At 36.0% G+C, this 27125-nt stretch overlaps 1 protein-coding gene across 1 annotated transcript in view; it reads right to left on the bottom strand.

The window, feature by feature from the left end:
- Window positions 1-23465: 23465 nt before the first annotated feature.
- The window catches only part of MYOM1 (myomesin 1), a 216646-nt gene continuing 212986 nt past the window's right edge, over window positions 23466-27125 (bottom strand). The window contains exons 36-37 of the mRNA XM_053714953.1: window positions 26880-26935; window positions 23466-25204 (exon numbers count right to left, since the gene is read on the bottom strand). Coding sequence (XP_053570928.1) covers window positions 24920-25204; window positions 26880-26935 — 341 coding nt within the window. The 3' untranslated portion in view covers window positions 23466-24919. The remainder of the gene's footprint in view (window positions 25205-26879; window positions 26936-27125) is intronic.

Raw genomic sequence — 27125 nt, 5'->3', positions numbered from 1 at the left:
GTAAGAAATCCGTAAAACAGACATTACCCAAGCGGCTATGGGTAAAGCCTGATGTACTGTAATTCCCCCATGTACACTATTTCTTTTGCCTCCGCCTGGGGGGTTCAAGGAAGACACCCAGCTGATCCTCTGGCATTCACCCCAAATGAACATATATATATATATATATATATATATATATATATATATATATATATATATATATATATGTATAGGAGGAGTAGTGATGTCACAAAAGGGGCGGAGCCTTGTTCCTTACCGGACTAACAGAGAAATCATTGGACATTGTGATACACACAGTCGTTTGCTTGTAATAGTCTATGATTGGGACAGTCTCATTGTATATGCCTTGTGACTTGTTTTTAATAAATTTGTTATATTTTTTAACCACTTCTGATTCATCCTTCGGAGCTCGAACATCTTTCTTTGCCTTGCCTCCTATTAGGAGCTTCCTGTGCCTATATATTTAGAGCTTGATTTTGAATCTCTAGAGTCTAGACAATGTGAGTACCTTTTCTAGGTTCTGCTGTAAATTTCATATAACCACAGAACTGCACTATATGTGTTTCTTCTTTTTTTCCCTGAGGTTCACCTGCTGAACATTACCACCATGATTACCTGGGACTTTTATCCTTTTTTGTGCAACATCACATTTGATTTTGTATTATATATGTATATATGTTTATATGTGTGTACTTATGTATTTATATGTTGATATATTTATTTAAAGACATATATACACATATAAAAACATATATAAATCTATATACAGTATGTATACATATTTAAGGGCGTTTGGAGCCCTTTGCAGTCAAATAGCTAAAAATTATATGTATGCAATATTCATATTTAATTATGTGCTATAATGTGTATTTACTGTAAATATTATACATCCCAATGTTCTGCACATAGCAGTGTAATATATATAGAGATTCCTATATATATATTTGTATATATCTATACCTATATACAATCATATAGAGGTATAAATATTTATTTGTGCAAAAATCCAGAAAATATATATTTAAATATCTCTTTAAGAATAAATAGAACATATTCTGCTATGTGCATAACATTGGATTATGAAATATACAATATTATCTTCTTATGTTGTGCTTTTAAATAACCGCAACCGTGTTTTGCACGACTTGTGGGTTGTTGTTTTTTTAAACTATTTTGGCTCTATTGAAGTCTAAAGGGAATGCAATTTTGCCTTTGTGACTTATCAAAGTCTTTTTGGTACCGCAACATTATGGACACGAAAGCGCAAACGTTTTACTTTCAGTTCCTAATATGTGAGTGAATCTCTGAGGGCAGTTTTGAAGCGTGAACGCAAGATCAAATACCACTCCACTCGTAACCTAGCCCTCTGTTGTATAGCCTAAGAAATTGCATAAAGTCTGAGGAAGATTTATCTAGTCCCTGACTATGCACTTGTTGAAAAACTATGCATCCCCTGTAAAAATAAAAGATAATGTGAGTGTAATAAAGATTTTCCCCTGGCTATGCTATAGAGAAGTGTATCTACAAATAGCCTGTGGGCTATGTGAGCGCAATAGAGAAAATGAGATAGGAGCGCCTATGTGAGCGCAAACATTTACCGGAACGGCACCCACTCCACTGAACTTACCAGTAAGGAGGGACGAATATTTTGCAACATTTGAAAAATGAAACAAATTTTAAACACATTTCAAATTTTGAATGTTTGTACAGCATTCTAACATTCGTTTAATGTAATAGTATTTTTGATGTTAAATGTAACATTCTAATTCTGCAATATTCAAAATAGAAACATTCAAATTGATATATTTGTATCTATTATTTATCAATTTGCTATATTCCCTACAACATGAACTATTGAACTTCTGAATAGTATTTGTTAAATCGAATGTTACATTTGAAATGTCAAATGTTAAAGGGACAGTCAATCTAAAATTGGTTCTAAGTGATACATATAAAGTGGCAAATGATTATTATTTACAAATGTAGCCCAATTTTCTACTATATATTGCTTGAAAGTAAAAAGACTTACAATTTACTCCACTGCCGTTTTAAAATGCTTGCCTGCCCCCTCCCTTATTTCATCATCAGCATTGTCATCTGCCTGTGATTGTAGTAATTTTTCTATCCTCCACATTACCCGTGTTAGGCGCATGTGCAATGCGCCAATTTCCGTCAAAGGGAACTTTTGAATACTTGGAGTTCCGGATTCAAAAGTTCCCCTTGTGCCAAACACGGGAAAGTGGAGGATGGAAAAGTTACTACAATCACAGGCAGATGACAATGCTGATGACGAAATAGGGGCAGGGGCAGGTGGGCATTTTAAAACGGCAGAGGATCAAATCGTAAGTCTTTTTACTTTCAAACGATGTATGGTAGAAAACTGGGCTACATTTGTAAATAATAATCGTTTGCCACTTTATATGTATCACCAATTTTGGGTTGACTGTCCCTTTAATATTCATTCTAATTATGAACATTTGAAAACTAAAGTAACATTTAAAAAACGTAAATACCCGAATTTTAATGGATTTTAATTCTTATCAACATTCGAATGTCCAAAATGAATGTCCACAGGACTATTCATTCTACCAAACGAATTACACTTTCAGCACATTCGCCATCCCTACTTACCAGCTTATGAAAAAGCTGATTCCATTAGAGATCCTATTCAGTGCTGTAAAGTTAACTGCAGAGGATTATGAAGAGGAATATACAGTAGCGATGACCCAGCAGGGGCAAGCTAGGAACAGGTCCCTTCAACACCAGTGGAAGGGTGACTAAAATCCCATAGGGAAATATTGTGTCACTACCTAGTACTCCTATACCCCTGTATCCAAGAACGACTAACAAAGAGGGGTAATGGGTCTCACATAGGTCTGAGAACCCCTTTCTACATAGAATCTGGAGAATCTCAAATCCTTACCTACTCCTTAGAGCCAAAGAACAAAACTAAACTATAGAGGGAGGTGGGAGGGTTTTTAAAACTTTTGTTGTTTGGGGTATTGCCTCCTCCTAGTGGCGGGAATTCAATCCCACATGTTAAGGCTCATGGACTCTCACCACTGAATGAAAGAAAACACATTTTTTTACAATAAACAAACATAGAAAAAATGGATAAGGAAAAATGTTGCAGTATGATAAATATAAATAACACATCATACACACATGTACTTTATACCCATAATGCCCTAGATCAAATGTATGACTAATTATTTTAAAAGTTGTGCTATTCTTTTAAAAGTTTAATTTCACACATACAAATTGATATTTTCCTTTCACACTGTACAGCAGTATTGATGTAAACACTTGTACTGTATGGGATATCCATGCCGAATGGCCATTGAAAAAGTGATTTCAGTTTGTTTAAGTTGCAACTCGTAGGTTTCTGAAAACTTCACAATGGAAATCATGTTTTACTTTCAGATCACAAAAACTTATGTGGATATTAAAAGGCCTTGGTTATATTGACCTATATATGATTAATAGTTATTTAAAAAAAAAAAAAAACTCCCATACTATCTATGAAAATAATTGGGTCTTAGTTTATGCTATAATTTAATTTTCCATGCGTGGGCTTTTACTTTAACTTGCAGTTTGTATTAAAGGGACACTGAACCCAATTTTTTTCTTTTGCAATTCAGATAGAGCATGCAATTTTAAGCAATTTTCTAATTTATTCCTATTATCAAATTTTCTTCATTCTCTTTGTATGTTTATTTGAAAAGATAGAATGTAAGTTTAGATGCCGGCCCATTTTTGGTGAACAACCTGGGTTGTCCTTGCTGATTGGACAACACTAATAAACAAGTGCTCTCCATGGTACTGAACCACAAATTTGCTGGCTCCTTGGAGTAGATGCCTTCTTTTTCAAATAAAGACAGCAAGAGAACAAAGAAAAATTGATAATAAAAGTAAATTAGAAAGTTACTTAAAATTGCATGCTCTATCTGAATCATGAAAGAAAAAAATTGGGTTCAGTGTCCCTTTAAGATTGGAAAAACTGTGTAAAAAGAGAGATACCATGTTCAAGGTAAGGTTGGATGTATGTACATTTTATTTTTAAATATAAAGGTGTCTAGCTCCCTAAATGAGGCACATTATTGAAGGATTGCACAGACATATTTACAAAGCACATAAATTGTTAGAAAAGTGTATATATTTTATATTTGCATATTGGTTTTAAAGCAGAATAACAGGGCTTCCTCTTCAGGCAAAATAACCTTGCTGTAAAAAATGTGAGCAACCCACTGAGGGCAAGGTTACAAGTAGAGCGCTAAATGTTACATGCTAGCGATATTCTTTTTTTCTGGATTTTTGCATGTGATGGAAATAGCGTCCATATTATGAGTTGAAAGTAAAGGCAATTGCTTGAGCGCAATTGAGATTTACACTCACGAGGTTAGCGCAACTTGAGAGTTCACGCAAAAGTTAGGAGAAGAAAATAAAGTTGCATTAAGCACAACATAAATACACTTAAAGTACAATTACACTCATAAAATATGTGTGTGTGTATCTATATATATATATATATATATATATATATATATATATATATATATATATACAGGGAGTGCAGAATTATTAGGCAAGTTGTATTTTTGAGGATTAATTTTATTATTGAACAACAACCATGTTCTCAATGAACCCAAAAAACTCATTAATATCAAAGCTGAATAGTTTTGGAAGTAGTTTTTAGTTTGTTTTTAGTTATAGCTATTTTAGGGGGATATCTGTGTGTGCAGGTGACTATTACTGTGCATAATTATTAGGCAACTTAACAAAAAACAAATATATACCCATTTCAATTATTTATTTTTACCAGTGAAACCAATATAACATCTCAACATTCACAAATATACATTTCTGACATTCAAAAACAAAACAAAAACAAATCAGTGACCTATATAGCCACCTTTCTTTGCAAGGACACTCAAAAGCCTGCCATCCATGGATTCTGTCAGTGTTTTGATCTGTTCACCATCAACATTGCGTGCAGCAGCAACCACAGCCTCCCAGACACTGTTCAGAGAGGTGTACTGTTTTCCCTCCTTGTAAATCTCACATTTGATGATGGACCACAGGTTCTCAATGGGGTTCAGATCAGGTGAACAAGGAGGCCATGTCATTAGATTTTCTTCTTTTATACCCTTTCTTGCCAGCCACGCTGTGGAGTACTTGGACGCGTGTGATGGAGCATTGTCCTGCATGAAAATCATGTTTTTCTTGAAGTATGCAGACTTCTTCCTGTACCACTGCTTGAAGAAGGTGTCTTCCAGAAACTGGCAGTAGGACTGGGAGTTGAGCTTGACTCCATCCTCAACCCGAAAAAGCCCCACAAGCTTATCTTTGATGATACCAGCCCAAACCAGTACTCCACCTCCACCTTGCTGGCGTCTGAGTCGGACTGGAGCTCTCTGCCCTTTACCAATCCAGCCACGGGCCCATCCATCTGGCCCATCAAGACTCACTCTCATTTCATCAGTCCATAAAACCTTAGAAAAATCAGTCTTGAGATATTTCTTGGCCCAGTCTTGACGTTTCAGCTTGTGTGTCTTGTTCAGTGGTGGTCGTCTTTCAGCCTTTCTTACCTTGGCCATGTCTCTGAGTATTGCACACCTTGTGCTTTTGGGCACTCCAGTGATGTTGCAGCTCTGAAATATGGCCAAACTGGTGGCAAGTGGCATCTTGGCAGCTGCACGCTTGACTTTTCTCAGTTCATGGGCAGTTATTTTGCGCCTTGGTTTTTCCACACGCTTCTTGCAACCCTGTTGACTATTTTGAATGAAACGCTTGATTGTTCGATGATCACGCTTCAGAAGCTTTGCAATTTTAAGAGTGCTGCATCCCTCTGCAAGATATCTCACTATTTTTGACTTTTCTGAGCCTGTCAAGTCCTTCTTTTGACCCATTTTGCCAAAGGAAAGGAAGTTGCCTAATAATTATGCACACCTGATATAGGGTGTTGATGTCATTAGACCACACCCCTTCTCATTACAGAGATGCACATCACCTAATATGCTTAATTGGTAGTAGGCTTTCGAGACTATACAGCTTGGAGTAAGACAACATGCATAAAGAGGATGATGTGGTCAAAATACTAATTTGCCTAATAATTCTGCACACAGTGTATATATATATATATATATATATATATATATAAAAACAATGGCTTGCACTCGCTGGTCTTTTAACAAACGTGCACGTTTATTAAAAGACCAGCGAGTGCAAACCATTGTTTTTCCTATGCTGTTGTCCTGCATGCACCCTGGCAAGTTGTTAACGAAGTGAGAGTGCTCTCCTTCTGCATAATTTTATATATATATATGAATATGCATAGATGTGTGTACATGTGTATTTAAGTATTTATGTGTTTCACTGCATAGTTACTGTACATATTTCACATTCCAATGTTCTTCACTTACAGGTCAATATACCTTTAATTGTAAATTCATATTTCTAGTGGAGCGGCATTTTTTCGTTCCTGCTCATGAGTAAAAAGTGTTAAAATGAGCATTAACCCAATGTAAGCAAAAAGCCGAAGTTAGAATATCGCGACCGATATAAGGAAGTATAATGCTGTACTTTTTCTGCCTTATTGCATATCCTCTCAATCTTTGTTCAAGGTTCTCTAGTGTACACAATTTATTATATATTAAATTATCAAAATAATCCCAGCCAAGGAGTCTTAAATTAATACGCAAATAAATTTTAATGAGTGAATATCAAATATATTACAAGACAAGAAAAGAAAGACAAATGAGATGAGAGCTTACTCACATCCACACATACCCCATCCACCAAAAGCTCTCATCTCATTTGTCTTTCTTTTCTTGTCTTGTAATATATTTGATATTCACTCATTAAAATTTATTTGCGTATTAATTTAAGACTCCTTGGCTGGGATTATTTTGATGATATTAGTATTGAGTCTAGTGCCAGACTCCATCCCGTGCCGGAGCAAAATTAACTATATTGGTGGTGCGGTCACTATTTGAGTATTTTATATATTAAATTATATATTATATGCTGTCTGCTAATACCTGCATATTGTGCTACTGGATCCCTTTTTTTTTTTTTTTTGAGTGGGGAATTTTATCATTTAAAGCAGTCGTATACTCTCAATCCAACAAGTAGGAAGCTGGCGCCTTTGCTATGCTGCCTTTGACCAGGGTGGATGCACACAAATAATCTATCATTGTGAATCATATTATATCCCATAAATCCTTGTTCTTGCTTAGCTTTCTGTTATTCAATGTTACCTGTGTCAAAGGTTTCAAAGCTTTATATTTTGCACATATAACTGCTCTCTAAGTTCTCTTAATTGCACAAAACCCCCTCCAGATTTTTAATAAAACTTAGGTGTAGTGCACTTCTAAAGGCATTACTATAGTCATAAAAAAACTTTTTTCCTATGCTTGATGTTCCTCAACAAAGTGCTTGTACTTTTCATTCAATTCATTGTTCAATTACCTGCATTTCTATTGTATGTACTATACTTAAATAAAAATTATAATAAAAAAAATATTATACATACTGTAAACAACTCTAAATAATATATAGAATATATCTTTTTTTCTACAGTATGCATAATAGTTTTTTAACAATTATTAATATTTAATATTTCAAGAAGTGCATTTAAGTTAGCAATTCTTTATGTGCGCTAACCTGACACCACGTTAGACCTAAATAGCGAGCGCCAATGCGAGTTACGCATATTTTACATTTCTATGTTCTTCACATAGAAAATAATGTAATTTTTATTATTCAATATATATTTCTATATATGTGTGATAAAGTTAATGTAAAATAGATATCTATATCTATATATCTATAGGAATAGATATACAGGTACAGGTATATAAATATATATGGAAATATGTATTTACAATAAAAAGTACATTGTTCTGTAAGTGAAGAACATTGGAATGGGAAATATTCATAACTTCTGTTGGGTAAGCACGTGAGCGATAGGTGTTAGTTTTTTTTTTTCTTTTGCACTTTCCATTGAAAGGGAGAAGTTAAAGCAATACAAATATTTGGTTTTGCGTATCGGGTAAAGTATTACTTTCAACTCATAATACATGATGTGTGCAAAAAACTAATGTCCAGCAAAGCTTACACTCGTAATCTATCCCTAAATTTGAAAGTACAATAAAAAAGTAAACCGTTCTATCTTGCTTTTCTCTTAGTATACTTTGCTAATCTCTTTCTCAATTGTCATAAATGGCACAAAACAAAATTTATGCTTACCTGATAAATTTATTTATTTCTTGACACGGTGAGTTCACAGATCATCATCAATTACTGTTGGGAATATCACTCCTGGCCAGCAGGAGGAGGCAAAGAGCACCACAGCAAAGCTGCTAAATATCACTTCCCTACCCACAATCCCCCAATCATTCGACCAAAGGAAAGGAGAGAAAGGAAGTAACACAAGGTGCAGAGGTGCCTGAGGTTTATATAAAACAACTGTCTGAAAAATACAGGGCAGGCCGTGGACTCACCGTGTCAGGAAATAAATAAATTTATCAGGTAAGCATAAATTTTGTTTTCTTTCTAATGACACAGTGAGTCCACAGATCATCATCAATTACTGTTGGGAATCAATACCCAAGCTAGAGGACACAGATGATAAGGGAGGGACAAGACGGGTAACCTAAACAGAAGGCATCACGGCTTGCAAAACCTTTCTTCCAAAAGAAACCTCAAATGAGGCAATAACAAATTCACAGAATTCAGAAAAAGTGAACAAGGAAGACCAAGTCACAGCCTTGTAATCTGTTCCACAGAGGCCTCATTCTTGAAGGCCCAAGAAAAGGAAAACAGCTCTAGTGGAATGAGCTGTGAGTCTCACAAGAGTCTGCAGTCCGGCAGTCTCATATGCCATATGAATAACACTTCTCAACCAGAAAGAAAGAGAAGTGGCAGAGCTTTCTGACCCTTACGGTGTCCAGAAAAACAAACAAACAATGCAGAAGATTGAGGAAAGTCCTTTGTAGCCTGCAGATAAATTTTAAGAGCCCGCACAACCTCCCAGTTGTGAACAGACATACCTTAAAAGAAAACCAAATCTGGTAAAAAGAACTACCTTATCTGAATAAAATATGAGATAAGGGGAAACACACCGCAAAGCTGAGGGTTTCAAAAACCCTCCAAACAGAAGAGAGGCAGTAAGAAACAAACCACTTAATATCTTATGGAATTCATTGGCTCAAACAGAGCCTGTTGCAAAACTCTAAAAACAAGGAAAATGCTCCAAAGTGGAGCAACTGACGTAGCACGGGCCTTATTCTGATCGAGGCCTGACAAAAGATTGCACGACTGACACATTCGTCAGACGCTGAGCAGCAAAATAGATTGGGCAGAAATTGTCTCAATGACCGCGTCAGAAAAAAACAGGTATGCTAGACTGAAACCCCTTGTAGAGTATCTATTAGAGCGGCCTGCAGAGCTCTGGACCTAGAGCATACCTAGAAAATTGACGAGACGCTAACAGCTCCGGCACCTCCCATGAGGTGGGTGAACCAAGAGAAAACCTCCGGATGGAGAGCCCACTCCCAGGATGAAATGTCTATCTGCTCAGGAAGACCGATCCCCAGAAACCACTCCTGGAACGTGCATTGCATATAAAAGTAATTGCGGGCTTTGGCCCACCGAACAATCCGAGCCACCTTCTTCCTGGCTGAGGAAACTCCCTGATGATAAAAGAAGCCACTGAGGATACTTTGACCATAAAGTTCTCCGGAAGCATCTGCCCTGAGACAGATGCACCCACCACGTGAGAGAGTCTCCAGTCGACTGATCTAGATCTATCCTTTGAGACTGATCTGAAAGATCCCTGTCATAAACTGAGCATGCCAAACTGCAAAACTCGGAATGGAAATAAGCAAAGGGAATGATGTCCATGGAAGTGAACATGAGACCAATTCCCCCATACCAGAGTCACTGAAGCCTAACAGTAGACTGCAGACTAGAAAAGGGGTACTATTTGGACCCCTGGAAAACTATCCTTGTAGATAGAACCAGAGAACTCCTATCCAGAATCACTTTCCATCTGTAAGAACAGGAAAGGACAACAATATCTCTAAAAGAGAGATAGTTTCTTAAAATATGGCATCTAAACCAATATCCAGGTAGGTTGTCGCTACAATTCCTGAGACCTAATCCTTTTCAAGGAGCCCCCAGAACTTAGAGAAGATTCTTGAGACTGAGGCAGGGCCAACCGAAGAATCTGCAGACTGAAAAGGCTTGGCTAGAAAGGCAAAGCTCATGAACTTGATGATCCCTGGGTATGGGAACATGATATACGCATCCATCCAGTCTATAGTCGTCATGCTGACCCTCTTGCACAAAGGAAAGAATGAAACCAATAATCTCCTTTTGAATGATGGTACTGATGAGACACTTTAGGTCTAGCAAGGACAAGAAGTCCCTTTTATTTGTTAACCACAACAGATAGGTATAGAAGATAGACAACCACTCCCAGGGAGGAAAATAATCCTGGATACTCTCTCTCTTTATCTGGTCTGCAGACTAACATAAGAGGATTCATCCCTGGTAGGAAGTTATGAATTCTATTTATAACCTTGATTAATGTGTTCAAAGCCAAAGGATTCTATGCTTGATAAAACAGATAATATGCTTGGAGGAAGGATCAACTCACCAAGATAATAGCCAAAATGCCACTCAGGCTAGCACAATAAAGCCAGATATTTTGGTTCTCATTCTATTTAGACAAGGCACATTCAAAAGATGCTTTATATCTTAGTTCCTTGCACATGTATGTATGTATTGGGTACTTGTAAAGCACGTAAGGTGCTGCTCAATTTATCGACCTCGGAAGGATGAAAGTCTGAGTGGACCTTGCCAGGGATCGAACCTGCAACCCTCGGGTTTCTACAGAGCACAGTCACAGTGCATTAGAATGCTGAGCTATCTGTCCAGCTTGATCAATAAGCCTCCCGCTTTTAGTCCCTGGATCCCTAAAGGAGTCACTAACCATAGTAGAAACATTCCCTTCTACTAAAAGTGCTGTGCCTTTAATGGAAAAATAAAAGTCTTTAAAAGACAGCAGACAGGAAAAGTCTAGATAGCACGTCTAGAGATACTTCCACATAGGAAGAAACATTATAGAGATGATCAAGTTGCAAAACTTTCAAGGGTTGACAATGATAGGATATCGGTGTCGTTCAAGTAGCCAAAACCTCCTTAAACAATACACGAGGTGATCAGGCATACATCTGAAGATTACCACTTCAGGATCAGATGAAGGAATTACACTGTCCTTTTCTGAGATTTCCCCTCAGAGGCTACCCACCTATCCTCCACCCTCAGCCTTATGAGGAAGGTCAAACTGAGTAGCAGCAGGAGGAGCAGAAACCTTACTATCTGAAACTCTAACCTTCCCTTGCGATTTCCCATTAGTATAGGAAAGCAGACAATGCCGCAGATATCGCAGAAGATACCTGAGCAAAGAAAAATTCTGCAAAAATGTAGCTCCTCCAGGAGACTGAGAGGAAAATGCAGGGCACAGTATGTGACACCATAAGGCTTGGGACATTAAAGGAGAAAACTGTGGCATTGCCTAAACAGTATCATCCCGAGAGACAATTTAAGAGTTAATAGTGACATAACATGGGAACAGAGCTTTTTAACTCTGTGGGGACAGACTGACAAGCACCAATGAAAATCACTTAGAAATTGTGCTGTCACTTTAAATGTTCCTAGATAATTGCATGTCTAGGCATAAAATACAAAATTAAAAAAAAAATAATAAAAAAAAAATATATGGGGAAACAAGGACTTAACTATTAAAGGGCTGTTTCTCTCGAAGCCGTATTCAGAAATTGTGCTGGCACTCTAAATGCACTTAAATTGATGTGGTATTGTGAGATAAATATTTTTCTTATGGGTATTGAACCTAGGACTGCTGGCTTCTATTACTGCGTATTACTTCTGAGCCACAGGTTAGCCTTTGTGAAACATGAACTTAAACACTAAAGGACTGTTTCTTAAGCTCCACATCAGAGACAAAATGTACAATATTATTAGAACAACTTCCCAGGGAAAAATGTGTCTATCAGGGTAGCTAAGATATAAGCTACTAATTTCTGGGAAAAGGAAACAACTAGACTAAGCACTTGCCTAGTCTAGGATTAAAATTCAAATCACAAAAACATTCTTCTCCAGATAACAGCCCACATGGCCATTCCGTTCTGAAACGGACAGAACAATAAATATGGCGCCGTTTCGATCCTTATTAGAAGGATACGGAGCCCCACTGAGGTGAAGAAGCGTGCAATTTCCCAAAAATGGTGCGCTGCTAGAATGTCTATATTGTATACATATGTATCTATGTGTTTATATGTGAATATATGTCTGTAAATACATATATACATTTATAAATACATATTTAGACATATATATGTATGTATCCCAATGTTAAAGACCTTTGTCTGCCTTTTTTTGTTACACTTGAGACCTCATATCTTTGTGCCCTTATAACTTTTGTATGCAATATTATTTTGTGAATAATTTTTATTAGATGGTGTTATTATGAATGTAACTGTACTTTGTAATGTATTTTTGATTTGTTTTGTGCTGCATTTTAGTTTCGCGAAACAGTCAACAAGAGCTCTGACGTTGCGGTAATCATTCCAGCATAAATTGCCATTGTGCTCAAGTGATCGCATTTACTATCAACTTCAACTGTTAAAATTACATGGTCTAATGAATTAGAGCATGCATTTTTTCAACTATAATGGCCCTTTAAAGAGGCATGAAAGTCAACATTTTCCCTTCATGGTTCAGATAGAGCACCCCATTGTAAACAACTTTCCATATTACTTATATTATAACATTTTCTTCGTTCTCTCAGTATCCTTTGTTTAAGGAGCAGATATGCACTACTGGGAAATAGATGAACACATCAGGTGAGCCACTGACAAGAGGTTTATGTGCAGCCACCAATCAACACCTAGCTCCCAGTAGTTCATTGCTTCCCCCGAGCCTACCTAGGTATGCCTTTTCAACAAAGGATATGAAAATTACGAAGCTAATTAGTAAATTGGAAAACACTTTAAAACTACATGCACTTTTTTGAATCATGAAAGAAAGATTTGGGGTTTCATGTCCCTTTAATCATGTTTCAATATAACAAATATGTAAGGCAGATGCTGATCTTCCTTGCATACTTTTACTACATCTATCAATTTAATCACTATTTTAGATCAGACAATGCTTCCTCAGTCCTAGTAAGAGTTTTTTTTCTACCTACCCTTGGCTTTAAATGATACAGCTTTCATAATGACAGCATAACTAATATATCTAATATAAGAGTGTGAGAGAAAACCAGATTACACGTTCTTCACATTTGAAATAGAACTGTATTAAGACTCACCCTACTTAGCACACTTTTAACACACTTTTTTGTATTACCTTATAGCATTTGTAACTACCCCAGTGGCCATCTAACCAATAAAGTTCTACTTTTAGTGTTAAAACATTGATTTATTGGTAAGTATTTATTTGGTTATGTATTCTGAAAAATGCTCTAATATAGACTTAAGGCTTAGAGGGACATGGAACCCAAAATGTTTCTTTCATGATTTAGGTAGAACATACAATTTCAAACAACTTTCCAGTTTACTTCTATTATCATATTTGTTTCATTCTCTTGTTATCATTTGTTGAAGGAGCAGCAATGCACTACTGGTTTCTAACTGAACACATGGGTGAGCCAATAACAATCGATATATATGCAGCCACCAATCAGCAGCTAGAACCTAGGTTCTTTGCTGCTCCTGAGCTTACCTAGATAAACCTTTGAGCAGAGGACAACAAGAAGCAAATTAAATAATAGAAGTAAACGGGAAAGTTGTTTAAAATTGTATGCTCTATCTAAATTATGAGTGTCTAATTATGAGTTTACTGTCCCTTTAAGGATTTTGGCTACCACTACCCAAGACGGAATTACACATGAGCAGTAAATGTGTGGTGTTGGTCATCAGATTACACATGAGCAGTACATGTGTGGTGTTGGACATCAGATTACACATGAGCAGTACATGTGTGGTGTTGGACATCAGATTACACATGAGCAGTAAATGTGTGGTGTTGGACATCAGATTACACATGAGCAGTAAATGTGTGGTGTTGGACATCAGATTACACATGAGCAGTAAATGTGTGGTGTTGGACATCAGATTACACATGAGCAGTAAATGTGTGGTGTTGGACATCAGATTACACATGAGCAGTAAATGTGTGGTGTTGGACATCAGATTACACATGAGCAGTAAATGTGTGGTGTTGGACATCAGATTACACATGAGCAGTAAATGTGTGGTGTTGGACATCAGATTACACATGAGCAGTAAATGTGTGGTGTTGGACATCAGATTACACATGAGCAGTAAATGTGTGGTGTTGGACATCAGATTACACATGAGCAGTAAATGTGTGGTGTTGGACATCAGATTACACATGAGCAGTAAATGTGTGGTGTTGGACATCAGATTACACATGAGCAGTAAATGTGTGGTGTTGGACATCAGATTACACATGAGCAGTACATGTGTGGTGTTGGACATCAGATTACAGGAGATCCTATAAAAGGCTAAATCTGTGCTATACCATCGTTGCACAATGGTGTCATGTTGACATTTTGACATTTCTGAAAACCAGAAAAAAGACCTAACTAAAACATTTCCCTTTAGAATGTTGTTTACATAAAAGTACAGTATATTTTTATTTAGTTTTTATTTTAAAAATTGCTCACTGGCAACAGGTAAAAAAAAACATTTTTTTTTCCTTTATACATAAAAGTTGGACACCCTTGTTCTAATATATATATCAGATATGCAACAGTTAAGGTCCAATTGGTAGAATATTATGCTCTTCTGCGTGTATATAAAGGTAGTTATGTAATGGGCAAGCACAATATGTGTATGACATACTCTACATATATTTTACAAACATTTCAAAATAAGCAAAATACAAACAAAACCATAAAAAGTTGGTATTAAGGGCCAGCTAAATAGTTACTCAGTAGAAAAGTAGAAAACTGTTATTTTATATTAAATGACATATGCAAAGTGTAAACTAATTTTAGAACACCTCATGATCTGAGTGTATGATATGAAACAGTTTAAATCAATATAATATTTAAATTAGTATTTTGGCATAAAACTACCTAAACCAATTATTTGTCTGCCTTTATTCAGAAATGAAATAGGTATTTGAATATATTTGCCAATAATTACTCAGGGTCAATATTGGTTGGATTTCTGACTGACGTTTAAGAAGCCAATGACACTCAGAAAAAATCTATCTGTAGATACATTTCTTAAAAGCGTGATCTATTTTGTTTTTTATTATATTATATTATTATATTGTTTACACACAATTGGTTAGAGATTAGATAGTTAGATAGATAATGAAAGAAAGATATATAAATAGCTAGATAGATAATGAAATATATATATACGTAGATAGATAGATAGATAGATAGATAGATAATGATATATATATATATATATATAAATACATACTGTTTATATATATATATATATATATATATATATATATATATATATATATATATATATATATATATATATATATATATATATATTTCCAAAAAAATATATGTCAAAGAATACACTAGTAGAACTCAACAATAACTAAAATATCAAGATAGGATGTGATGGGGTAATGTGCTTGGTGTAACAGTTTCCACGAACTTAAAATAAAAACAGTAAATCTTTATTAGTATTCGTTTAAAAATGGGTAATTAAAAACAAAAGTTCAAAGACCTATAAACCATATAAGAATAGGACTGAACTGCTGACTATAAATTAGTGAAAATAATAACCACTCCTGGATTGGAGTCTAGAATTGTCACAGTGTAGTTAACAAAGTTACTATATTATCATCTATATAATAAGCGTGCTGTGCTTAGTGGTAGTAGATATATATATAGAAAACTTTGTATGGCAAAGGGCAGTTTCTGCTATAGAGACTAAGATTAAAGTTTCAGCAGTGTTTAGATATAGAGAACTGAGCAACAGTGCTTTATGAGACGCACCGCTATTAAGTGCAGGTATAATACCTAGTACAACTACTCAGTTCAAAGTACTGCACTGTTTATAGGCAACAATTAAATCAAAGTCTGATAGCAGAATTTTATTACAAGACCAGAGACTCCTATTTTTGCATTATCTTTCTTTACTACTCAAATGCAGCCTTTTAAAGAACCATGACAATATAACATAAACAAAACATAACATAAAAAGCTAAAAGAAGCTTGTTATAATGACCAGAAAAAACAGCCAATAAGAACAGAGAGGAGACTATAAATAGAGAACACATCTGTCAATCTTCCTCTTTCTTTTGCTGCTCAAACTACAGATAAGTAGCGCAATATATATATAATATTTCTCACTTAGATATTTGGTTTAATAAAAGTTATCCCTTTGTAGCCTTTTTATTATTGTTTTAATAAGTTGCTTTTTTCGTTTTCATGTGTGTTTTTTCCTTATTATTATTTGTATCAACACTCGTTTTTTCTGATATATTTTCAAACAGTTTTTATTCTGTTTTCCCTTCTCCCCCCCCCCCCCCGTTTTCATACTTTCCGGTTTTCATTTCTGCCGTTTTTCTGTTAATTTATGTGCAGAGTGTGTGTATTTTCAACCTGCTCGGTTTTGTCTGTCTCCTCTCCCTCCCTGCACTGTGCGCTCTTACCCGCGCCATTTTGTGGGCCGGCCGCCTTCTTCCCGCCCACTCACGTGACATCCTGTCAATTCTCCTCAGGACAGTCTCCATCTTACCGAGTGTGGTAACATTGTTGCGGTTGCTACGCTCAGTGTTGCTGAACAATTACTTGCCTCCTACATTACATAAATAAGCCTATATTGCCATCTTCTGGTTATTGTTAGTCAAACAGTCCTAAATTATTATAGTTATTTAGTCTATATTTTCCTCACAAACGTTTTTTCTTAGGTGCTAGGAGAAATTTATTGCATAAGTGTTTTTTAAGTACTCCTGCAAATTAGTTAATTAACTTATAAGGCAATTTTACTTATATTATATTTAGTAATTATTATTTATTATTCAGATATTAATATATTTCAAACATAATTTAAAATAATGTCTGAAAATCCTGCAGATACTTCCCCTTTAACTTTGCAAACAGTCCAATCTATGATAGATTCCTCAATGAATAACCTATTTAATAAAATGTCCTCACTGATGGGTGTTAAAGAGAAAAAAATTACCTTTAAAAAGGAAAAACCCATCTCTTGCCTGTAAAGCAAGTAAAAAACTTATTACAAAATCACGTCAGCTTTTGTCTGATCCTAACTTTCCTCACAGCACTGGAAGCAAAACTGCTGTAAGTAGAACCCTGCACCCCAAGGGTACTCAAATGGAGGATACCTATGTATGCAAAAAATTAAAATTTAATTCAAAAAATAATGACTTAGATCCATCTTCAGAATCTGATGTCTCAGATGGAGAAGATTATACTGATATCAACTCTGATAATTTTAATGAATCTGAAAATTCTGATGGCTCTCCAGTAGCTAAAAAACAGAAAAAGAAATCTAAAAAACGTAATGATTATACTGAGGACGATGAGGATTTTACTGACTATTTGGGCAACCCTAGATTCAAGCCTGACGAATTACACCACCCCCGGTCTGCAGAATGGTGTCCCCCCATTGATTTAGCCAAATTCATTGATTACCAACTCCGGAAACCCCTAAAAAAAAATTCTTAATAAAATGAAAGCAGAATGTCCTCGCCCCCTTTTACCAAAAAATGCTTCTGTAACCCCTGAGGTCGATCCCAAAATTCTAAAATTTATTGGCACTCCCGGTTACAAATTAAAGAAAGGAGTAGACAGATCCTGGAAAATCTGTCAGGACAAGCTTTTAGATTCTATAGGTCCTTTGACCAAATTATTTGAACTGTCAGAACAAGGTGTAGCAGAAAACTGCCCTCTAGACCCGTATATAGTCAGAGAGTGGGTCCAAAGATTACTTTGTTTTGTAGGAAACACCAACTGTGCCATGTCTTGCGAAAGATGACGTAACATTTTAAGGAAAATTGACCCAAAAATTTCAAATTTCTCCTCCAATAACTCTGCTTCTGATAATAATGGGCTATTATTTGGAGATTCATATCTAAAGGACTTGAATCAATATGTAAACACCTTCTCCAATCTAAACAAAGTCAAAACGTCAGTAAAGAAAATATTCTACCCTAACCAGAGTTTTTCTGACAGGGCCAGGAGAGGCAGAGGCCACTTTCCCGGCCGCCAAGCTTATTTATCCAGGTCTCACTATTTCCCACATCAATCCCAATACCATTCCCAATTCCAAACTCAATTTCAAAGAAGTTATCCAGACCCATCTGCCTCTACCTTCTTCCTGACAAGAGGACGGCCCTGGACTCAAAGAGGTTTTAGGAGCAGAGCCAGAGCTAGACAAGCTCCAGGTAAATTTATTTCTTTCCCCTGTTTCTTTTTTTCCCAGAAAAAATGGTGGCAGACTCGCCCTGTTTGCCCAAAATTGGGCTGCAATTACTTCGGATGCTTGGGTCTTACAGGCAGTGTCAGGTATTCTCATAGAATTCATTTTCTCTCCCAATTCAAATCAGTCTCCCTCATCCCATTCATTTTTCTCAGGAGGACACTTCAACTCTCTTTTCCAAAAAAGCAATTCTTCCAGTTTTTCAACCCCAAAATATTTACCTAAGCAACCAGTTCAGACTAGTCATAAACCTAAAGTCTTTAAATGCTTATGTTGTATACCATCATTTCAAGATGGAGGGAATTCACTTACTAAGAGAATGTTTAAGAGACAACGATTGGTTAGTTTGTCTAGACCTTACAGACGCCTATCTAACCATTCCAATCGCTCAAGAACATTGGAAATTTTTGACATTCCATTGGGAAGACCAATTTTGGAACTTCTCTTGACTTCCTTTCGGTTTGTCTTCCGCCCCTTGGATTTTCACCAAGCTACTCAAACCTGTAGTGGCTTGGTTGAGACTTCGAGGTGTTCGTTTGATAATTTATTTAGACGACATATTAATTATGGACCAAGATTTTCTCTCTCTTCAGAATCATCTTGCTTCTACAATTTCCTTACTGGAATCGTTAGGCTTTATTGTGAACAAGCAGAAATCGGTCCTATATGCTACAAGATCTTTAATTTTCTTAGGTTTTCAAATCAACACAGTTTTATCCACTTTGAGTCTTCCTCCAGACAAGGTGAAGAACATCAAGAAAGAAATTTCCAAAACCTTGTCCAAAGATTCAGTCCCTATCAGAACTATAGCCAGAATAGTAGGTTTACTATCATCCTCTATTCAGGCTATTTTCCCACTGCTCTACATTACTGAGAACTTCAGAGATTAAAAATTCTTCATTTGAGAAAAGGTTTTTCTTATTCTCACTTGATTCCTTTGTCTGCAGAAGCCAAAGAACTTTCCTGGTGGCTTTCTCATTTGGAAGCCTGGAATGGGATGGCCATTTTTGGCAGGACTCCCGATTTTGTTATAGAATCCAACGCCAGTCTTTCAGGCTGGGGTGCGCGGTGCGGTCCTTCCATCACAGGTGGCAAATGGACATTGGAGGAGAAACATTTCCACATCAATTGTTTGGAATTATTGGCTGGCTCGTTTGCAGTCAAAAGTTTTGCCAAATTTTCTTCTCCAGTTTCTATCCTCCTGCGTATGGACAATATTTCGGCGGTGCAGTATCTCAATCGTTTGGGAGGCACCAAGTCGAGAGACTTGTCCAATATAACCAAAGAGTTTATTCATCTTTGTTTAGACAGGAATATTTCTGTCAAAGCAGAATATATTCCAGGACAATCCAACTCAGCTGCGGACTGGGGATCTCGTCATTTGACAGATTCCAGCGACTGGAGATTGGACAGGAACATTTTTCTTTCCCTTCAATCTCTCAGAGGTCCCTTTTGTTTGGACCTTTTTGCGTCCAGGACCAATTATCAAATTCGCCCATACTTCAGTTGGCGCCCAGATCCGGAGGCAGCGGCCATAGATGCTTTTCTTCATCCGTGGCCTCCTCAAAAAGCTTATGCTTTTCCTCCGTTCTCCCTGATCCCGAGGACAATTTCAACTATCCGCAGGGATCTCTTATGCCTAACTATGATGACCCCCTTTTGGCCAACCCAATCTTGGTACCCTTCCCTTCTGGAGATGTCCATCAATCTCCCAATTCTTTTACCCCCGCTTCCTCACCTGCTGGTCAGTCCAGAGGGCGATTATCACAGTTTAGCTTTCCAAGGATCTCTTCTCCTGATAGCCTGGACAATCTCAGGGGACCCTGGTCCCTCCGAGGCCTTTCAGAGGGAGCTAGGTCCCTCATTCAGGATTCCTGGGCCCCAGGTACCCGCAGATGTTATTTTGCTGCATGGTCAAAATGGTCTGGCTGGTGCCTGCGGAAAGACTTGGATCCCGTTTCTTCTGATTTAGCCGAAATAATTAACTACCTGTCTCATCTTTTCGATGCAGGTCTTGCTTACAGAACCATTAATGTTCATCGTTCGGCTATTTCGGCTAGACACAACTTAATTAACAATCTCCATGTCGGCAAACATCCTTTGATTTGTAGAGTGCTCAAAGCCATAAGATTAAAATGTCCCCCGGTTCCTAAACATGAATTTTTCTGGGATGTGGATTTAATTTTCTCCCTTTTTAAATCTTGGCCTGATAATAGTTTGCTATCCTTAAAACAACTTTCTGCTAAACTTGCTACTCTCCTTTGTCTAATTTCTTTCAAACAAGTATCTGATGTGAAAGCTTTAGATTGGAACTCTAAACGTTTCTCTCCTGAAGGTGTCACCTTTTTCCTTTCTCGCAGAACTAAAACTCTGTCTACCTCTATTTTTTATCCTTACCTTCCTGCTGAACCCTCTCTCTGTGTAGTTGAAAGCCTAAAGTCGTACGAATCTAGAACTTTAATTTTTAGAAAATCTACTTTTAATCAACTTCTAATCTCCTTTGTTCCTCCTCACGCTCCTATCACTTCTACTTCTATTGCTAGGTGGGTTAAATTGGTCATGAAAGAAGCTGGAATTAATATTTATTTCACTGCCCATTCCGTTAGAGGTTCTGCTGCCTCAAAAGCCTTTTTAAAAGCGGCCCCTCTACAACAAATTTTGAATGCGGCAGATTGGTCTTCTGATTCCATTTTTAAGCAATTTTATTTCAGACCCATTCAACATGCCTCTCTTAACTTATTTTCTTAATGTGCTTTAAACTTGCAAAAATAGGAGTCTCTGGTCTTGGAATAAAATTCCGATTATCCTAATTCTTTGAAGGTATAATCTAGATTTTATTAAAGACACAGAGACGAGTATTTTCCCTCCTCAGAAAATTTGATTTTTTCCCACCCTGCTTTTATTATTGTATATTATTATATATATTTTTTCTCTCAACAGTTTCCATGTAAGTCCAATCCATTTATATCTTCTGGATTCTTCCCTTCAACTCAGGAGTTCCATCATCCATCAATTGAATCCTGGAGATCTAGTTTTTCCTCAATCAAACTCGACATTTCCTGGAACATCTATCAGCTCTGCAGAAAACTATCATTCGTTGTCCTTTGTTGTTTTGGACTTTTTGGACTCATTATGATGCTTAATATCTTGTTCCTTTTGAGCATCATTTAAGAAAGAGGAAGATTGACAGATGTGTTCTCTATTTATAGTCTCCTCTCTGTTCTTATTGGCTGTTTTTTCTGGTCATTATAACAAGCTTCTTTTAGCTTTTTATGCTATGTTTTGTTTATGTTATATTGTCATGGTTCTTTAAAAGGCTGCATTTGAGTAGTAAAGAAAGATAATGCAAAAATACTCGTCTCTGTGTCTTTAATAAAATCTAGATTATACCGTCAAAGAATTAGGATAATCGGAATTATACCACACTAGAGACCATTAAATTCTAGGCAATAATAAGTTATGTTATTCAACAGCCATGTCTGAGGTTTAATAGTGTCCCTCCCGACACGCTGCTAGATACTAGAGCTGTTAGCGTTCTCGGCAGAGCAGTTAAAGATTTTAACAAGTAAGTTTGGTTCAGCGTCTCAGTGTGGCATTAATTTACCATATTATTTGAGGTTTTCCGGTCAGAGAACTGTTTTTTTTTTAAATCAAGGAGCCCCAACAAACTTCCACCCGCCCTTGACATGTTTTGCCTTAATGGCTTTATCAAAAGGATATATATATATATATATATATATATATGTTCCATTGTGGGATCCGGCACTCACTTCCTATACATAATGCAGCTGCCGGGGTGCGGTTCAAAATAGTTCATCCACAAACATTTCCAAGAACAGCACTCTCCCTTAATTAATTATTTTATTTAGTTAAGGTTTTCAGGGTCTCCCCCGTCCTCAGACTAGACAGGTACTGCCTAGTCTGAGGACCGGGGAGACCCCAAAAACGTTAACTAAATAAAAGAATTGATTAACGGAGAGTGCTGTTCTTGGAGATGTTTATATATAAATTTATATATATATATATATATCCAACCAGGGTACAGCACTCACGTAGTTTCCAAAGGTCCTTGGTGCATTTAAGGATAATCATATGCAGCAAAAAGAAAATGCACTCAACGGGTCTTGATAAAAGAGCAAGTAATTTGTAATTAAAACTTTTAGCAAGACCCGTTGAGTGCATTTTCTTTTTGCTGCATATATATATATATATATATATATATATATATATATATATATATATATATAGCTAGGTAGATAATGAAATATATATGTATATATAGATAGATAGCTAGGTACTGTTGATAATGAAATACTGTGCGTGTATATATATATATATATATATATATATATATATAGATGGATTGATGAATAGATAGATTATGGAAAATGTATTTATATAAAATATATAGATAGATAGAAGGGGAGGGGCTGAATGGGTCAGCTTGCATTCTGGTTGCACATTGACTTGTTCTACCTTTCTTTTCTTAGACTGAAATAAAAGTGATATCTTTTACACCAGCATTTACTGGTGAAGGAAGACAAATATCCATATTGCAGACAACTCTTCAACAGCATAAACAATATTATTTGGTGTGTTATTAATAAACGTATGTGCCCAGTGCCACTTACCTCTTTAAACAGTAAGCATTCCCAGCAGTGAACGGATTAATAGTTAATATACATTTGCTAATATAGATGTGATGCACAAAGATAAAGACTGAATTTTAGTGTTGAAACATTGAATTGGTTTTATGCTTCTGTACAATCTGTGAGTATTTGTGATGGAAATTAAACGTAACTGAAGATAAACAGAATATGGTGGATTACAAGTTTAAGAAAGGAAGGAAAACTTGATAGTTGTTAAACTGTGGTGATGTGAAGGTGAAATTACGTGATCAAAGAACAAGACACAGTGAAACAAGGGTGGAGGTAGAGACGAAAGTATGTGCTTTTTTATTAGTGAACAGTGAGAAGATGTGTACAGAAGTGAATTTCACAATTAACATAAATGGAAATCAACGCTAATGAAGGGCATACAGCACAATGGTGATATTACAGTATGCGTTTACAAAACTATGTTCTGCTACAGTACAGTATAATGATGCTCCATAAATGCAGACCCATGAAAGTATCTCATTGTGTTCTGTTCCGTAAAAGCATTTATTTTCTTAACCAATCTCCAGTCCTTCTACCTACCTCAACTTCTTGTATCTATTATGAGCATTTCAAGTAATCACTTGTGAAATATACATAAACTGGTTGCAAATTGGTGGCAACATAAAACATCTCCATAGACTTTAATAGAGATATTTGTTGTCACCACCAGTTTACACAATGTACAATAGCAATGGAAACCAGGACAAAATCACTTACATTGTTGTGTGCTGCTCTCTGAAAATCCATAAAACATGGAAATGATATAGTTTATATTTTAATCTTGACCTCCTCTAATTAAAAGAAATTGGACTAAAAGCTTTAGAAATATTGTGAAAAGGTTTTATAGGAGAAAATAGTTTTTGCCTTATGGCATAACCTTTATAAACACAGATTGGTTTCCATTATTTTTAGGGCTCTATAGAAAATGTGGTGCAAAATAGTTTTTTTTTCACTCTCCAGCATCTGAGGTAATTTGAATTTTGGTGAAAAGGTTTGCTGATTCCAAAGTTATTACACAGTACAGAACTGTGTTTCCTTTTTTAGTAAAAGGTCATTGCAAGGAAAGGTTTATTGGTTTGCTTTTTGCTCGATGACAAAGGAGAAGTGATATTTGTAGCATTACTAACATTTTTTTATAATTACGCACATTGCTATTGATAGCTAAACCTGTCATATTATAACATCTAACAGAAGGGGGTTGGCTACATTTTACACTAAGTATAATATACTTAACTAGTAAGCAAATATTACACGTTTTATCCCTGTTACTTTTGTGAAACAATACATAAATAAATATTCAGTGCCTTCTCATTATCTATAAAAGGCTTAATTAATTTACAAAAACTCTTTAAAACGAGTTAAAATAATCTGTTAATGCATCTTATGTTACTTTCTTATCTGATGTGTGAAATATATAAATCTAATTAGATGTAAAGCTAAAATGATATCTTAGTCTATTGGTGACCTAAAACAACTAACTAAAATTTTCTAGAAGCAACAATAACTCAATATAAGGGATATGTTACATTTATATACTATTTTATCACAAACTAGTATTATACTATCTTTGGTTGAAGGAGTTTCACCTGCTCGGTTGCCCCAGTAGAATTCTGAATGCAGCCTAGCAGTGAGGTAGGTTAAAGGAGTGAAGTCAACCTTATGCGCACATGTATAGCACGTCATCATCATTCTAACCTCCCTAATTCCTTTGCCTTTTTACAATCATTTTTTCTTTGGCTCAGGGGGAGCCTCCTCTTCTGCCTCTACACCCTCTGGCATAAACACACTTACAGTGAAATCATTAGTCTCAGTGCCGTATTTGTTCTTTGCCCGAATGCAGTATTTTCCAGAGTCAGCAGTGCTGACAGCGGTAATGCTAAAGCTGGCGAACTTCCCAGACTCAAACTTCAAGATACAGTGGTCATCCCCGGTCAGCTCTCTCTCATTCTTCAGCCAGGTGACCTCTGGGACTGGGTCACCCCAAATATTACAGGTGAGATTAAGGGCCTAAAAAAAAAATTCCAAAAATAATTATTAAATTCTAGGCTTGATTTATAAATCCACTGAATGTTGATAATTAGAATGTGTCTTTTAAATTATTGATATGGAGACACAAAACTTGTCGCAATGTACAGACAACAAAGCTTGCTATAATACAGAGAAAAAACTTCAAAAGTGTTTTATTTATAGCATTATAAAATTCTAATGTTTTCCCCAAATAAAATGATTGGAAATAAAAAAATAAAAAAAATATTTATGTCATATTCAGCCTAATAGTCCCACACTCTGCAATTTGACATAATCATCACCCCAGGAAATGCTTAACTCACGGACAATACTTGTTTATGTAGAGGAGTCTTCTTAGTGCTCTGACAGCTTTACAGAATCAAAGCATTTCCTTGAAATACAACTGAAGTTTTTAATAGAAGGCAAGCATCTCCTTCATGACTGGCTGATCTCTTAGACCTGAAACATTGGAGTCTTTCTTTCTCTTTTCCTGAATTGTCTGGTATAAACCTATCTAGTGAACCTGCCTCTTGTATCCTACTGGACATTACCTACATATAGTGTCTTTCTGGTTGGTATCTGCATTTTATCCCAGCTGGGCAATTAACTGCATATTACACCTGCCTGGCTTATACCATCAGTTCCCGCTTGCCATCAAAATCTACCTATTGGCCATAATAGCCTCCCTATCATCCATTCCATCCTCCTGACTTTGCCAATGTCTCAGCTCTTCCTGTGTCTTTGCCCAATCTCAAGCCTTGCCTGACTTCTGGACTTCTTGTTGTCACTGTTGATGTTCACAAGGACAGATCTGTAATACTGGCACTTAATTTAGTCACCTCAATGACGCATACAACACTATTTCAGACCAGTGAGTTTATTTACTACCTCCTTTACTACAGTACTTGTCAGCAGCCTCCAGTGCTTCAAACATAACATCACTCTAAATTCATCTAACAGTCTTACTGAATGTGTTTTGAACAACAGGTTAGTGAAGCAGTTGTCATCTTTCCTGTGATTTCACCCTTAACGTAGACTATATTCAGGGTGGATTTCAATATTTTGTACAAAAATGTAGAAACTACATCAACAGACAATAACCCTATATACAAAGAGAGCTATATTCTTATGTATATACTTTCAAAGGAAGAAATATCTTTGCAACCATCTGAAATACCTTCAAAGTTACTTTTAGTGGATACTAATGTTTAAGGACCCTTATAATTGCAACAAAACCAATAATATGCCATGTAGAAATAAAGACAATATCATATTAATTGAATAAAATGGTGTAAGTGAAAGGTATAAGAGAGTTAATATGTAGTCAAAACGAATTGCTTAGTTTATATTGAAATGTTAATGAATTTCCACATTTACAACAACAATTATCAATTATAAGTAAAAAAAATGTAGGTTAACCAAGTGATTATAAAGTTTGTCAATTTATAGGACATAGATCTACCCTCCAGCAATTCCATAAATAGTTTTTCAGATGTCTTGCTTATTTTCTAAAAAAATATAAGAGAACAGAGAGGGGTGGTGTACTTTTGTACTAGTTTTGGTTTGTATAGATATGAATTAAATTTTCATTGAAATGTGTTTTTGGATCTATAATTAGCAGAAGTTTCAAATTAACTATATTTTTGCACTTTCTAATTTCAATTTTCTAGTTTACCTTTCCTTCCTGAATTGTGACAACGTCAGGTAAACCTCCTATTACTCTGGCACGATCTGAAACACAGAAAGAAGGATTATTATCACCAGCGCAATCCATTAAAATACGATTCTAAGTATTTAATAACCTAAAAACCAAAACAACACTGACTACACAGTTATGAAACACCTTGAGATTATGGGATCCATTTAAGAACCTATAAATGAAGTTTTGGAGCTTCTTCTCTTGCAATCCGACAGTTAAGAA

This window comes from Bombina bombina, chromosome 5, assembly GCF_027579735.1.
Source record: "Bombina bombina isolate aBomBom1 chromosome 5, aBomBom1.pri, whole genome shotgun sequence".
Taxonomy (NCBI): domain Eukaryota; kingdom Metazoa; phylum Chordata; class Amphibia; order Anura; family Bombinatoridae; genus Bombina; species Bombina bombina.
Note: the sequence above shows the minus strand (reverse complement) of the source record. Positions and strands in the feature narration are given on the sequence as shown.